Source organism: Caretta caretta, chromosome 9 (genome assembly GCF_965140235.1).
Source record: "Caretta caretta isolate rCarCar2 chromosome 9, rCarCar1.hap1, whole genome shotgun sequence".
In the NCBI taxonomy this organism is placed as follows: Eukaryota; Metazoa; Chordata; order Testudines; family Cheloniidae; genus Caretta; species Caretta caretta.
The window spans coordinates 8,059,724-8,074,451 of record NC_134214.1 but is presented as its reverse complement, the minus strand read 5'-3'; the positions used below and the strand labels follow the sequence as shown (position 1 = coordinate 8,074,451).

The 14,728-nt window shown below is 52.7% G+C and overlaps 1 protein-coding gene across 9 annotated transcripts in view; it reads right to left on the bottom strand.

Moving 5' to 3' along the window:
* The window catches only part of VWA5B2 (von Willebrand factor A domain containing 5B2), a 68,664-nt gene that overhangs the window by 2,071 nt on the left and 51,865 nt on the right, over nt 1-14,728 (bottom strand). For 8 of the 9 annotated variants that reach the window (XM_048862853.2, XM_075132075.1, XM_075132079.1 and 5 more), the window contains 13 exons: nt 13,879-13,989; nt 12,896-13,098; nt 10,937-11,051; nt 9,464-9,646; nt 9,005-9,215; nt 8,389-8,678; nt 3,890-4,115; nt 3,351-3,692; nt 3,127-3,264; nt 2,467-2,586; nt 1,788-1,865; nt 842-911; nt 237-345 (listed from right to left, as the gene is read on the bottom strand). In XM_048862853.2, coding sequence (XP_048718810.2) covers nt 237-345; nt 842-911; nt 1,788-1,865; nt 2,467-2,586; nt 3,127-3,264; nt 3,351-3,692; nt 3,890-4,115; nt 8,389-8,678; nt 9,005-9,215; nt 9,464-9,646; nt 10,937-11,051; nt 12,896-13,098; nt 13,879-13,989 — 2,196 coding nt within the window. The remainder of the gene's footprint in view (nt 1-236; nt 346-841; nt 912-1,787; nt 1,866-2,466; nt 2,587-3,126; nt 3,265-3,350; nt 3,693-3,889; nt 4,116-8,388; nt 8,679-9,004; nt 9,216-9,463; nt 9,647-10,936; nt 11,052-12,895; nt 13,099-13,878; nt 13,990-14,728) is intronic. The other variant, XM_075132077.1, reaches the window with a different exon arrangement.

Here is a 14,728-nt window from a genome sequence, read left to right as displayed (position 1 = left end):
CTAACCTCTGGCAATACCATGCAGTGGTGGGGGCAGCTCTACAGGAGCCCTGGTTCCCGTGAGGTTGGGGCGGATCCTGGCCTTGTCATTACAAGTCTGCTCCATCATGTAGGAGACCCAGGTTTGATTGCAGGTCCTGGGGTGGGATCCATCCCTGGCACTGCTGGGCTGGGAGTGGAGTACCCCAGGAGAGTAGCTGGGCTCAGCAGGGTGGGATGACGGTGCAGGGTCCTTACCAGTGGGAGGTAGTCATGGATGGCACTGTCCTTGGAGAGCTCACTTTCTGGGGTCAGGCACTGTGGCCGCAGTACTAGGCCGTGCCCCCTGATCCTGCTGAGACTGAACCTGCCAGGAGAAGAGACCAGTGAGCAGCATGGCCTGGATCCTGCCAGCGTTGGGAGAGTGGTGGTCATCGCAGGAGAGAGGCGGTCCATTGGGAGGGCTGTGGGCCTCCAGCACTGAATGAACACACCCCAACTCCCCTCCGTGACACAGCAGCCGTGGCCAAGAGAGATTCCTCTCCAGCTCCTTCCTGCCGAAGAAGGTGACCAAGCTGCAGGGGGACGCTGGCCACTCTCCAGGAGGCTGCTGGGCCCCAGGCCAATGCACGCTGCAGTGCAGGGTGGGCTGGCAGCAGCATGGGGAGAGATTAACCCCAGCTGTGCTGCAGGGTCAGGGCTCAAGCACTGGAGGTTTTGCGGGAGGTCCCCTCAGTGAAGAAGCGGTGGGGTGTCCCCCTGACAGGCTAGGGCCTTTCCTGTTGAATGCAAAGTCCCCTCTGCATGGAAGGTGCCCCCAGCCAGGCCCCCCCAACCCCAGAGAGTCAGTCTAGAAGGCCTACCTGGAGCCAGCAAAGTTCTCCATGGATTTCTGGGATCCCACAGAGGTGGCAGAGGGACTGGCCACAGGACCTGGCATGGGGAGGGAAGGTCACTCCATAGGGCTGGGCTCCCCTGCTTTCTCTATCCCCACCACAATTGCCTGCTGCCACAGCACAGCTCCACAGAGGCCCCCAAAGCACCCCTACCTGTGGGGGAAGGGCTCAGCCACGCTAGGAGGTAACAGGGCAGGTGGAGGGTCCCCATCCACGAGGCCTCAGCAGGTCCTCTCCCCAGACTGTGCCCCACCTGAACATTACTCCAGCCTCTGCCAAGTGCAATATGGTACAGGATGGGAAGTTTACGACCCCAGCAGGGGCTGCCTTCCCAAACCCAGCACTCCCGCAGGGTACTGCAGACAGGTCAGGAGCGTGGGGAGGTTACGGCTCCCACACAGGGTCTCCTACGTTCCTGGAAATGGGAGCCACCCTTTCATCAGACCCTTTATTTCCACAAGAGAGCCAGCATCTCTGCGGTGGCTGGAGCAGCGATGTTGGAGAGCAGCCCATTCTGGCCAGTCCCAGGAGCACAGACGTGGGCAGCAGGCTGTCCGATAATGTAACCACACAGGTTAGGGGAGGGGGCTCAGCCCCCTCATGAGACATCGCACCCCAACATGGGATTGAGAGGTGGACAGTAAAGCTGACGGGTACCTGAGCCCGCCGTGCATTACACATCCAAATGGGCTGTGAGATGATTCACGCTAAAGCTCCAGGCTTCCTGCCACTTCCCGGGGGCTTGGCAGCAGCCACAGGCAGGCATCTGTCCAGGAGCTGCGTTGGGAGGACAGTTGGCCCCATCTCTCTCTCAGGGTTTCCTATAGGGCTGAGCTGCGCAATGTCTAATCCTCAAAGAGCCTACTCTCTCCGATTCCCCCGCCTCCAGCTCTGGGCTGTGTGTGGGACTTACCATCGGGGCAGCTTTGCTTTTCCCAGGCACCGGCAGCAGAGGAGATGCTGACAGGAGATGCGGGTGTCTCGTCTTGCTCTGGAACGGAATCAAGAATTCAGAGCCTACGCTGGGTGCTGGGACCCTCCAACTCCCAGCTGCAGCCGGCTGAGGACATGGAGCCACAACTTCCATGGGCTCTAGGGCTCCAGTTTGGTCCCCATTGCAAGAGCAGTGGCCTGTGGTGCTGTCCTCTGTCGCCATCTCCATTTGATGCAGAGGCTGCACCCACCCCCAGGATCCCAGGACCTGCACAGGGTTGCACTTGGGAGTGCCAGCTGTGGGCTTCCAGGGAGCACCTCACCCCAGGGCCCTGTAAGCTTCCCTGGCTCCCAATTCAAGGTGCTGAGTATGGCCCAGAGAACCCCTGATGCTTTGATCCAGGCTACTCAAACTCTCCTAATTTCCCATCCTGGGTGGCTGAGATCAGTGGCCCCTTGAGCTGACAGCCCTCTGACGTAACCCTTCGGGGGCTGTGCAATGTCAGCAAGCCTGCCATTGCCCTAAGAGCCTGCGCAAGTCTCAGTGGTTTGCTGCAGTTCCTCCCCGAGAGGGCTGGTTCTAGGGAGGCTGTGTTGGGGTTTCATGGGCATGGGACAGCGTGCCGGGGCAGGTTAGCAATGCAGGGCTGGGCTGGTACCTGCAGAGATGACAGCATCATCCAGCTCCTCTGAGTCACGCCATCGTCCCAGGCCCACTGAGTAATTGCCCTGGCGCCGGCTCCCAGCCTGGGACCCTCGGCGATGGCTGGAAGGGCCCCCTTGGAAGGAATCACAGCCACCATCAGCTGTCAGCTGCACCACAGAGCCAGGCTCAGAGCCTGCAGAGGGTCCCCAAGCCCCCCCGGCCACTGCTGCTTTGAGCCCAAGAACCTCAAGCCCACATCCTCTAAGGCATAAAGTGCCTAACTCCCATTGATCTCAATGGGACTTAGGCTCCTCAATACTTCTGAGGGTCTGGGCCTCAGTTCCTTTAATGCTTCCTCTCACACTCGGCTTTCCCACTCTCTGGGCAGTTCTTTGGAGTCTAATCTATCTCTGTCCTCGTCATAGCCAGCTGCCCTCCTGAAACATCTCTGAGCCTGGACCCCAGACACACCTGACCACACAGGTGTATGCATGAGCATGTCCCAACAGGGAGACAAATACAGACCCCGCTACATGTACAGGCCCATGGATGGAGCCAGCTAGACCCAGACACATGCAGATCCACATATGCATACAGAGTCCCATGGGTCCCTAGAGGTGAGCTGGGGGACTGGGAGGGAGCTCAGTGTAGCAATGCCTCCTGGGAGCCGTACCTGCATTGCGAACCTCAAGGGCCCTGGGCAGGGCCTCCTGGGTGGAGGAGTCCACAGGCACCAGGCAGGTGTAGATGGAGGGCGTGTTGCAAGCCTTGCTAGACTGCATGGCCTTGAGGCGGAACCTCCGGGAGAAACCTGAGAGAGAGTCACAGGGTGAGGCTGGGAGGGGAGGGGGAGAGCCGACGGGACATGGTGGGGCACGCAGGTAAGTGCATACTCACTGTGCTCCAGCTCAGCTTCCCTCTGTGCCACATTCTCGTGGTCCCGGATGACAGAGCTGGCAGTCAGATGGTGCAGCAGTTTGTCCCAGGCCTTACACGACTGTTGTGCCAGCTCCTCCTTGCCCTTGACGTCCCTGGCTTGGAGCAGAGGCTCCAGGGTGACTGTCACTTCCCAGGAGATGGGCTTCCCAGCACTGAGTGCATGGATCACCACCTGGCATCGCAGGGGCAGACAGGCACCCCCCTCACACTCACCACGCTCAGCCGCTGGCGACGCGCTGAAAAGATACGGGGGCTCCACCAGCATGTCCCAGTCCAGATGGGATGGCGAGAGCAAGTTACCTAGGAGACAGCAAGAGTGAGGTCAGGGGGCAGAGTGGGAGACAGCCCCCCATGGCTTCTATACAGCAGTCCCTTGCTCCGCCCTGGGGACGGGACTGCCCTGAGTCCCCTGCACCTTCCTGAGGGGGCTGTCCGGAGACCTGAGCTAATTCGGGCTCCGGCCCCCAGCGCCTCCCTTCTGCTGTAACAACACTCACTGGAATCTGCCAGGCTCCTTCGCAGCCGCTGCAGCTCTGGCCCAATCTCATCCAGCTTCCCTTCCAGGGACTGGTTCCGCTTCTGGGACACCTTCTCCAGGGCTCTCTGCAGCCGATGGGCATCCAGCTCACCATGCGGGGACGAAAAGCTGCGTCCAGATAAGGCAGTTCGTGCCAGCGCCTTCTTCCGCCGCGCCAGCTCCTCGGAGCTCAGCACCACGCATGCCTGAGCGGGAGAGATTCAGGGGTCAGTCTGGGGAGCTGGGGCTCTGCTTTGGGCAGGCTTGCAGATGAGTCCCCCTGGGGTCACTGCAGGGGATCAGCTGGCTCATCTCTGTACACAAGCCTAGCGCTGAGCCCACCTATCTCTGCACGGACTCAAGGCCTGATAGGTGGAGTGCTGGCTGGTGGGCAAGCTGCCCCCAAGACTGGGGCAGTTGCAGTCCCAGACAAACCAATGGAGCTCAGAGAGGGCTTTGAGGCAGCCCAGTAGCTGGCATAGGCTGAAGTGGTACCTCCCTCCCTCGGATTCCCTGGACGTGCTCTGGCTGCTGGCAACAGTGGTGTCACAGCAGTGTCCAGGTTGGAGCTAGACCCTGTGTGCAACTGAGCCTCAACCCACAATTGTAACACAAGATTTTCAGGGCAGGTGCCCTTAACTAGTTTTAGAGCTGCAGTCCGAATATTCATTTCAACCTGGCTGTGATCTGCTCCTCTCTCTATCAGCCATTTGACTAGAACATAAATACATCTATCAATGAGAAAGACTGATCATTCCCTGTTATTTTGGGTGTGGTAGCTAAGCAAAGATTGCTGCATTCCCAAATTATTAGATAAAGCTGATGAGGAATTGTTGGTTTATTTGATATTAATCTGATGAGATTAATTTGACTATTTGATACTAACCCCTTTTATTGTAGGGTGATTTGGGTAACATTAAACCACGAGTATATTTCCAGTGAGGCTTTTTTTTTTGTTAGTTTAGTTACTAAATAATATAAAACTCTGAAAACCAGACACTTTTCTCCCAGATGTCAGAGCCCAAAACTGTAGGAGCCTGGGACAGAAGCCAGAGATAACTCAGGTTTCAGAGTAGCAGCCGTGTTAGTCTGTATCCGCAAAAAGAAAAGGAGGACTTGTGGCACCTTAGAGACGAACAAATTTATTTGAGCATAAGCTTTCGTGAGCTACAGCTCACTTCATTGGATGCATTCCGTGGAAAATACAGTGGGGAGATTTATATACACAGAGAACATGATAATAAGCCACCTAGTGGTGATCCATATGACCTGCCTCCTGTAGTCCTCACACTGGGGCTTCCCCGGATGGGCCCTTTTAGAAATATTAAATCTGTTGTATGGATTGAGATGTTGATTCCCTTTAAAATCTTGGGGTTGTAAAGTTCTGTCTTTGCTCCAGAGAGCTGGCAGCCAGAAAAGCAGAAACAAAGTTTTTGGGAAAAAACAGAAGTGACAGCCAAGGACTGTTGCGAAACTCTGCTTGGTCAGCAAAGCGGAACTACCCCTGTGCAATTAGCAGGGAGCGTTTTTGCAAGCTGGAGGCAGTGTTTAATATTCACGTTGGCTGGGCTGTAGGGGGGATGGTTCTGAAAGATGGATTATATTTTCTTTCCTATTCTGCTTTCTGAATGATCTAGAGGATTTAGTGGACAAGTCCCTAGTGTAACTGGCAGATCAATATTGTAAGGGCCAGTACATTTGGTTGCTTTCAGAGTCACCTCCTCAAATTAAAATAGATTTTAATAATGTTGTAATTTAAAACTGTCATGTACATATTTCTTGTTTCATCTCAGAAAAGCAATCACGGAGAGTCACCAAGAGTCTGTCTCAAGGAGAAGACGTTGCTATCTTGCCTGTTATCAGGAAGAGGTCATCATCCCATGGATTCAACGAAAAATTGCGTCAAGTCCACTTTAAGATGCTGGAGACTGTAGCCCAGCATTTTGACCCTTTCTCCAAAATAAACCAAAGTACAACACACACATTCAACACATGAAACAAAAGGGATGCCTTAAATTTGACCCTAATGGTTTGTTTATTTTTATTAGTTATCTTTAATCATGAATGAGCCAGTATGTCATGGAAGGTGTGAGGATGTAGTTGTATGTTTCACAGAAGAAATTGTCTAGATGAATTTAATTTGACGAAGCAGGACATCTGGGGATCTGCTTAGACTCTGAAAGCCAGAGCTCAGGCTTGGATTGAGAGGTTGACAGTGGTGACAGTTAAAGGCAACGAATTATAAACTATGGGTGATGCACATGTAGGCTTTCCCATGGCTTGTGTATTTAAGATAATGTTTTGCAAGACCAGCCCTAGAGCCCCGTATGAGATAACAGGGAACTTTTGCACTGCTCTGGATAGACCCAGCTCTCAAGAAGTATCATCTTGAGATGGTGCCTGCCATAGTAAAGCATGGAACGTGACACAGAGGTCAGCAGCCATCAGCCAAACTGAGGCAGTGACACCCATCAACATTCACTGCTACGTCCCACAGCTGGCAGGAGACAGTCGATTTCGGAAGGGAGCCATTTGTGTTGACGACAGGAGAGATTCACTTGGGGAAGCTCCAGGAAGGAGCTATCAGGAGTCTGGGGACATGGAGTTAGTGGCCCCAGTTGCATGACCTTCTTTAAATTAATTGTTGGACCGTAATTTGCTATCATTCCTCTGCCTAGAGACTGCCACAGAAGTACCTTGTGAGTATAGGTTTCGAGGCCTAGGTTGATTCCAGGAGAAGGTAGTCCAAGTAGTGAAGTCTCCAGTCCCAGCTATTACTCAGGGCATCCCAGGAAAAGCTAGGATGATAACTCTGGGAACGGCAGACAGCTAACGTGATGGCAGAGGGCTAGGGGCCTGTGTGCCTAAATCTTGAGAAATCACATTATCTTCACTTACATTTTTCATTTGACTGTCAAATGTAACCAGCCGTGGTATCCGGGACTGGAACATTTTATGTAACCCTAAATTGAGGAGGGGAAGTTGGGGGAGGAAAGATGGATCATTACCTAGCAGATGAGTGACCTTAATTGGTACCAGAGCTGCAGTCTAAACACTAACTTCAACAAGGGAGTGAATTGACCCTCCCTATATCTGCCCTTAACAGGAATTTAAAGAAGCATGTCAACTGGCAGGGAGATAGATAATGAGCTGTAATTCTGGGGCTAAAAGCTAAACAAAGACTACTAGCTTCCTCAATGATTAGATCAAGCTGATGAGAAACTGGTGGTGTATTTGGTATTCCTTAATTTGATAATGAGATTAAATAGATGGTTTGAGATTAGCCCACTTTATTTTAATTTTGTTTGTTTCATGTTAAATTAAGACTAATTTTAAGTGATTTTAATTGTATTGGGGTTTTTAATTAATTAATTACATTTTAAATTCCATGTGACTGGGTAATTGTGCCCATCAGATGTCCTTTCTCCAGATGTCAGGGCCTAGAACTGCAAGAACCCAGGGGGCAGATAACAGACATAGCTCCAGGGCCGTCCCTAGCTATTCTGCGGCCTTGTCATAAACATACAGCTAAGGGTAGCATACAATCCCTCCTTTACCTGTAAAGGGTTAAGAAGCTCAGATAACCTGGTTGGCACCTGACCAAAAGGACCAATAAGGGGAGAAGACACTTTCAAATCTGTGGTAGGGAAGGGTTTTGCTTTGGCTCTTTGTGTGTGTTCTCTTGGGAGACAAAGAGAGAGACCAAGCAAGTAATCTAGCTCCTACTGAATGACACATCTAAATTTACAGAAATAGTAAGTAATAGTAAGGAAATGCATTAGAGTATCTTTTGTTTCAGCTTGTGATAATTTTCCCTGTGCTAAGAGGGAGGTTTATCCCTGTTTTCTGTAACTTTAAAGTTTTGCCTAGAGGGGAATCCTCTATGTTATGAATCTGATTACCCTGTAAAATTACCTTCCATCCTGATTTTACAGAGGTGCTTCTTTTATTTTGTATTTATAATAAAATTCTGTTGTTAAGAACCTGATTGGTTTTTAGGACCCAAGAGTCTGGTCTGTGCTCACCTTGTTTATCTATCTGATTGGTAGATTATTCTCAGGAAAGGGGGTGAAGGGCTTGGGGGGGATATTTTAGGGAAACAGGAACTCCAAGTGGTCCTTTTCCTGAATCTTTGTTTAACTCACTTGGTGGTGGCAGCAGTACCCATCCAAGGACAAGGAAGGATTTGTGCCTTGGGGAAGTTTTTAACCTAAGCTGGTAAAAATAAGCTTAGGGGGTCTTTCATGCGGGTCCCCACATCTGTACCCTAGAGTTCAGAGTGGGGAGAGAACCCTGACAGGTCCTATGCAGCCCCCAGGTCGGGGGGCGGACTGGCTTGGGGGGCAGGAGGGAACCGCCCCCCCCCCCAGCACTCACCAGCAGGGGCAGGTACATGAGGCAAGAGGAGATGGACAACCCAGCCTTCTCTACTCACGGCAATCCCAGCTGTGGCCAGCCAGGGGCTCGGCCACACCTCACCTTGGTGCCAGCAGTCAGCCCGGCCTGCGGGAGTGGAGCAGATTTGGTGGAGGAGTCGCACAGAGAAACGCTCTTCTGTCCCTGCTGAGAGTTGGCTTCAAAGGTGCAGGCCAGCGAGCCACTCTCAGGTGCTATGTCCCTGGAGCCAGTGGACTCGCTGCTGGTGGAGCCATGGGACAGCAGGCCCTGGCTCCGGTCTGTGCTGATGGAGCAGTGAGTGAGCACATACTGCTCCTGGATGTAGGAGGCCTGGTAAATCCTCTTCCAGATGTCAGAAACAGGATCCACACCTGCCAAGGAGAGACACAAGCAGCAACCCTATTCTACTGGAGAAAGAGACGCTCCCCCTCACCCCAGACCCCGCCTTTATAGCCCTCTGACCCTGCCTGGCAGGGACTCATCTTTTGGCCAGCTCTCTCCAAACAAGAGGGGTGGGTGTTGCAAAGTCTGGAGGGCTACGTACACAGCACCAACACAGCGAGAGCAGGCAGTAAGTGACCAAATGGGTAAGGGGTCAGTATTCTGCCTCTGCAGCTCCTCTGTGAATGAACGTCCATCTCATGGCCAAGCTCCCCAGGCACAGCCAGCCCCACTCCCACACTAAGTTGTCACTCACTGCTCCACTCACTCTTCTCAGACTCCTCGACGGCCCCAGCAGAAAACTCCACGGAAATCTCACGGGAAATCTCCTGCAGGGCTTGACTGATGTCCTGGCTCTCGCCAGCTGCATATGGGTGAGCCACGTCCGGGCTAAATGCCTCATCCTGGGACTGGAAGGCTGACCCCACAGAGCCCCGCGAAAGGCTTCTGCACACCCGTTCTCTACCCTGGCAAAACAAGAGGACAAGGTAGTTGTCACAGCCACAGAAAGAGGCTCTCCTGTTGGCATCAGATCACGGGCAGGGAAGAAATACACCAGCATGTGAGTTTCCTTGCCACAGGGCCCAGCCATCCGGGGCTCCAGCAGCAACCTTCCTCACCACAGCGCCTGATGCTTTGCAGCTACTGTCCAATCCCCACTGGTGAGCACGGCCCAGTGGAAAACCCTCACCCCCGCTACACAGAGGGTTCTTACTGTCTTCTTGTCCCGGAAGCTGGCGATGTTGTAGAGGGTGCAATAGCTGATGAGCCGGTCTCCTGGGTACAAGGCTGCAATTTCATTGGGTGACAGCAAAGCCTCCATGGTGTCAGGCACATACCAATCTATGGTGATGTCACTCACGGCGGGCTCAATTGCCTTCTTCAGAGACTTTATCAGCTGAAGAGGGGGCAGAAACCAGACCCATCAGCCCTCAGAGGCTCACAGCCTCCCCACCTATATGTTCCACTGCCATACGCACTCCAGGGGGCTCCAGCCCTTTGAATTACCAACCAGTTGTTGGTCCCGAGAAGCAGATGACAGACACTGAACGCTGAGCCACCCAGAGCTCAGAGCACAGACTGGGCCTCCCAGACACTGCAAGTGGCTCTGGGTCACAAGATGGCACAGAAACACTGATAGCAGGAACCAAGCTGGAGTAGGGGATGAGGGTAGATCTGGGGCTACAGGGGCGCTGTTAAATGCTTGTGGCCAATGCCTTGCTGAACACTGGCAGAGGGCTGGCTCAATGGATCCTAGGGGAGTGAGCAAAGCCTGTTCTTGGCACTAAAATATCTTTCAAAGTCATTCAGGGTGGGGAGGACCTTAATTCTTCTCCCTCTACATTTACTCTCTCAGAGCTCCCATTGCACTGAGTTCCCTCCCACCGACGGGAGATGGATGCAGCTCACTCCAGAGCCCAGGGTTACCATTCTGAGCACCAGCCTAGGTACTGGGGCCCCAAGAGCAGACACGAGGCCCTTCACCCCTAGGGACTGAGTGACAAAGGGTGGGGGAATGGTGGAAGGATGGCCATGTGGTTAAGACACAGGTGGGACTCGGGAGAGCTGGGTTTAATTTTTGGCTCTGCCACTCATTCTGCATGATCTTGGGCAAGTCACCCAGGCCCAGATCCTCAAATCCTCGGAGCCTTGATTTCAATGGAAGCTAGGAGCCTATACCACCACTTCCTTTGTCTGTTCAGGTTGTAAGCTGTTTGGGGCAGGGACCATCTCTCAGTGTGTTTGCAGTTTATTAACCTAGCGTCTTAGCCACTGGCCATGGCACGTCACTATGTGTCTGAGCAGTGCCCAGCACAACGGAACCCATCGCAGCCAGAGCCATGTAGATGGGCATTCCCAGCAGGTGTACAGTGTAGCCATGCTGCCTAGATCAAAGTGGTGCGCTCTGTGTTGGAGACCCCTGGTCCCTGCCATGAGCCACATGCCACAAGCTGTGTGACATGCCAAGTCCCCTGGTCTGTCTGCAGGCTGGGCCCTGCAGGCTGCACCTGTGGGTGCTCTATGTAGGCCACCCCTCTGTAACAGAAAGAGGGCAGCTGAAACCAGTGTCGTTCTATGCCCATTAGGTATGGTGGGTGAGCTTTAGGCATCCTTGGTTAATAGAGACCTCAGTGCTTTCACCCCCACAACTGAGTCCAAAATATTGGTGCAGAGGGAGGACGCTTACCTTTGGCTGCAGTCTCTCCTCAGGGCTCAGAAACTCAGCCCGACCTTTGCTCACTTTGGCCAGGCCTCTCAGGAGCCTCCGGCAGGCTCCAGAGCCCAGGCCAAAGCTGAAACACCTGCAGGAATAAGCAGAACTGCTTAAAAGCAACCTTGAGGCCTACTCTGAGACCCACCTGGCCTAGATGGGGATGGCTCTAGCCTGAAAGGAGGAGGCACCGAGCCACCCTACTTGGGCTGGGATATTTGTAGGTTTTCTAGGACTAGGTCTGCACTGGGGTCTTTGGCATAGAATGCTCAGAGACCTCTCTCCTGGAGTTTGAGGTTAGAGCTGGTCGGAAATGTTCCATTGAAAAGTTTTTGATGCAAAATGACATTGTTGTCAAAATCAAAACAATTAGACATACGGTGTTTGTAGTACTGGCCCCGGGATGAGAGGATAAGGCAGGTGAGGTAATACCTTTGTAGAACCATGTCAATTTGAAACAAAAACTCAAAACAAAGAACATTTTGAATTTTCATTTTGAAATTTTGGGGCTTTTTTAAAAAAAATTTCATTTGTATATTTGTATTATTCTTTATAACACTTCGTGACATGCCCATAGCAATAAGGCATAATATGCACCTCTGCTATAGACCTGCCATACTATGACATAATACAATATAGTTACAATATTTTATTATTTTATTTTATTTTTAAAATCATTAGAGGGCAGCTGCTACTTAGTACAGATTGAAACATCGCATCTTGTTTTCTAGATCTGAGTCTCCTGTTTGTGTTTTCATTAAACAGTCTGACAGGCTGACATTTGAAGTAATGTACAAATAATAAAAACGACATGAAGATTACAATTAAAAATCAAGGTAACATTTCAAAATCCCCAAACAAAAATTTGAAATTCTGGAACAAACATTTTCCAGGTCCAAAAGTTTTTCCGAAATTCTGTTTCGTGAGAAATTCATGAGAACAAAAACAAATTTCAGAATGTCAAAATTTCCTGTGAAATGGGAATTCTGAGTTTGGAGCGCTCTATCTGAGTGAGTGAGTGAGTGTGTGTGTGTGTGTGGTGGGGGGGTGGGAGTTATTCTCTCAGGAGTGAACTTTGGTATAACCAGGGCCAAGGCCGTCCCTAGGGAGGTGCGGGGTCAGCAACAACCCCCTCCTTTCTGCCCCAGGCCCTGCCCCCACTCCACCCCTTTCCCCAAACCCTGCCCCGCCTCTTCCCGCCCCTGCCCTGCCTCTTTCCGCCTTCCGCCCCCTCCCCCAAGTGACGCTGGGAGCCAGTGGGGCGGGCTGGGGTTGCTCCTGCCGCTTCTCACCCGTGAGTGCAAGCCTGACCCCCACTGCCGTCACCAGGCCTCCCACTATCCCCGCAGGCCAGCCTGGCCCCTGCACCCTAACCCCACCCACCCTGGGCCGGCCTACTGCCCCCCCGCACAACACGCACACAGAGCCATCCCTAGGGTACAGCGGTTCGGGCCGGCTGCCACAGGTCCCCCAAAGAGCGGGCCCCAGGGTGGCCACCCCGATTCGCCATACACTAGGGACGGCTCTGACCAGGGCTTAAATTCAGCTGGAGCTGTCCAGAGCAGAGCTCCGGTAAATATTTTCAAACCCATGGGACTGAAGCGCCAAGCCATGGAGCACCCTGCGGGGCTTCAGCCCTGAGCCCCCCTTGCCCCACAGCTGAAGCACAGAGCCCTGGGAGGTTTCATAGGGAGCCCCGAGGGTGGGGGGAAGATTGGGAGGGGCTCAGGGAAATACCCTAAGAGAATTTAAGCCCTGGGTATAACAGTACCAATGCAGGGCCCTCTGCTCATCCCCTCTGGCACCAGGGGCTGCAGGCTAGTTCCCCATCCCCTCAGCCATCCTTCCCACAGCAGAAAGATTCTTGTCCTGTCCCTCCCCTGGGTTTGTTTCCCTCCCCTCACAACCATACACAAACACACACACACTCCATACCTGACGGTGCTGGCCTGCCTCCGAATCAGCTCAATGATCTTGCCTGCATTGCTGACACTGGCATCTGTGAAGATGAAGAGCTGGCGCGGGTAACCACGGTGAAGAGGCTGCCCCAGGATCCAGGTCAGAGCAGCCAGAAGGTTGGTCCCACGCATATCGGCCTGGAGCTTCTGTATGTACTCACAGGCCAGTCTGAGGTTCTCCTGCTGACACAAACAGTGTGGATTACAGGGGCACCCGAAGCCCACAGAATCACCTCCAAATTCTCACTCTTCTCCCCTCCTGTCTATAATCCCACCACACTATGGTCATGTTGAAGCAAGGAGTCTGATACCGAGCGCCGATCTGCTGGCAAGCGCCGCTCACACCATGGGAGCAGCTAACTTTCAATCACAGGAGCCAGAGAAAAAGACTTAAGTCAGGGGTAGGCAACCTATGGCACATGTGCCAAAGACGGCACGAGAACTGATTTTCAGTGGCACTCACATTGCCTGGGTCCTGGCCACCGGTCCCGGGGGGGGTCTGCATTTTAATTTAAATTTTAAATGAAACTTCTTAAACATTTTAAAAACCTTATTTACTTTACATGCAACAATCGTTTAGTTATATATTATAGACTTATCGAAAGAGACCTTCTAAAAACAGTAAAATATATTACTGGCACGCAAAACCTTAAATTAGAGTGAATAAATGAAGACTCAGCACACCACTTCTGAAAGGTTGCCAACCCCTGACTTAGGTGTTAAAGAAGCTCATGATGAGAGTGCACCAAGCAGCCATGGCCCATGAAGAGTCAGGGACGTGGATCAGGGGGCGTTGACTATTGGAGGGGTTGGTCATGGGGGGCCAACATGAGGTGGGGAAGTGTGGTGAAGGCTTCAGACTGGGATGAGTGAGGGAGACTGGTGCCTGGGACCCTTGAGCCAGGTTGTGATGGCATCTGGGTTATGAGAGACAGGAATCCTCACATGCACCACACTCACATTGCTGCAGGGCTTGCTTGCTGGGAAGAGGGGTTTGATGTGGGAGCCAAATCCAGCAATGTTCAGCAAGGTGCCAGAAGGGAGGCTCTTCACTGCCACCAACAAGGCCTCCTGGGAAGAAACAAAATATAACACATATGGCAGGTGAGGCCAGTGATGATGGGGAGAGCGGAGAGTGAGGCTGATCAGCTGTAAGCGGGACACACCCTGTCCATGAAAATGCACCTCTCCTTACCAAGGAGATCCACCAGGCTGCAGAACCATCTTCCAGGGGAAGGGCTGAGAGCCCCACTGCTGGGAACGTTCATAACTGGACTGGACAAAGCCTTGGTGCATGGGCTAGAGAGAAGACTCCTGCATTGCCTCTGTGGGTCCATTCGATTTCTGACATCTCTCAACAAACATGGCCTCTGGGACCCCTCCCTCTGTGGCACAAGGCTGGAGCACCTCTCTGCGGAGTCACTTCCTGGTACTGCCACTCACTGGGTAACTGAGCCAAGTCACTTCCCTCCTCCTCAGTCTCAGATGCCCCCCTTGCCTTTCTGGGTCAGTTGAATAAGGATGCTCCATGCACAAGGGCCAGTGTGGAAGGAGGTGTTGGGTTGGGGAAGAAGCACACAGATGTGTGGCTGAGGCTGGACTCACTGGGGGGAAGGAGGCCGGAGGCAATGTGACAAGGGGGAGCAGCAGCAAGAAGCTGAGGTGTGAAGGGCCTTGAAAGGGAGGACAAGAAGCTTGGATTTGATGCAGTGGAGAAGGGGAGCCACTGGAAGGCTGTGGGGGGGGTGCTGGGATCAGAGGGTCAGGCAATGACAATGATCCTAGGATGTGGGTGTATTTCTGGTTAAAG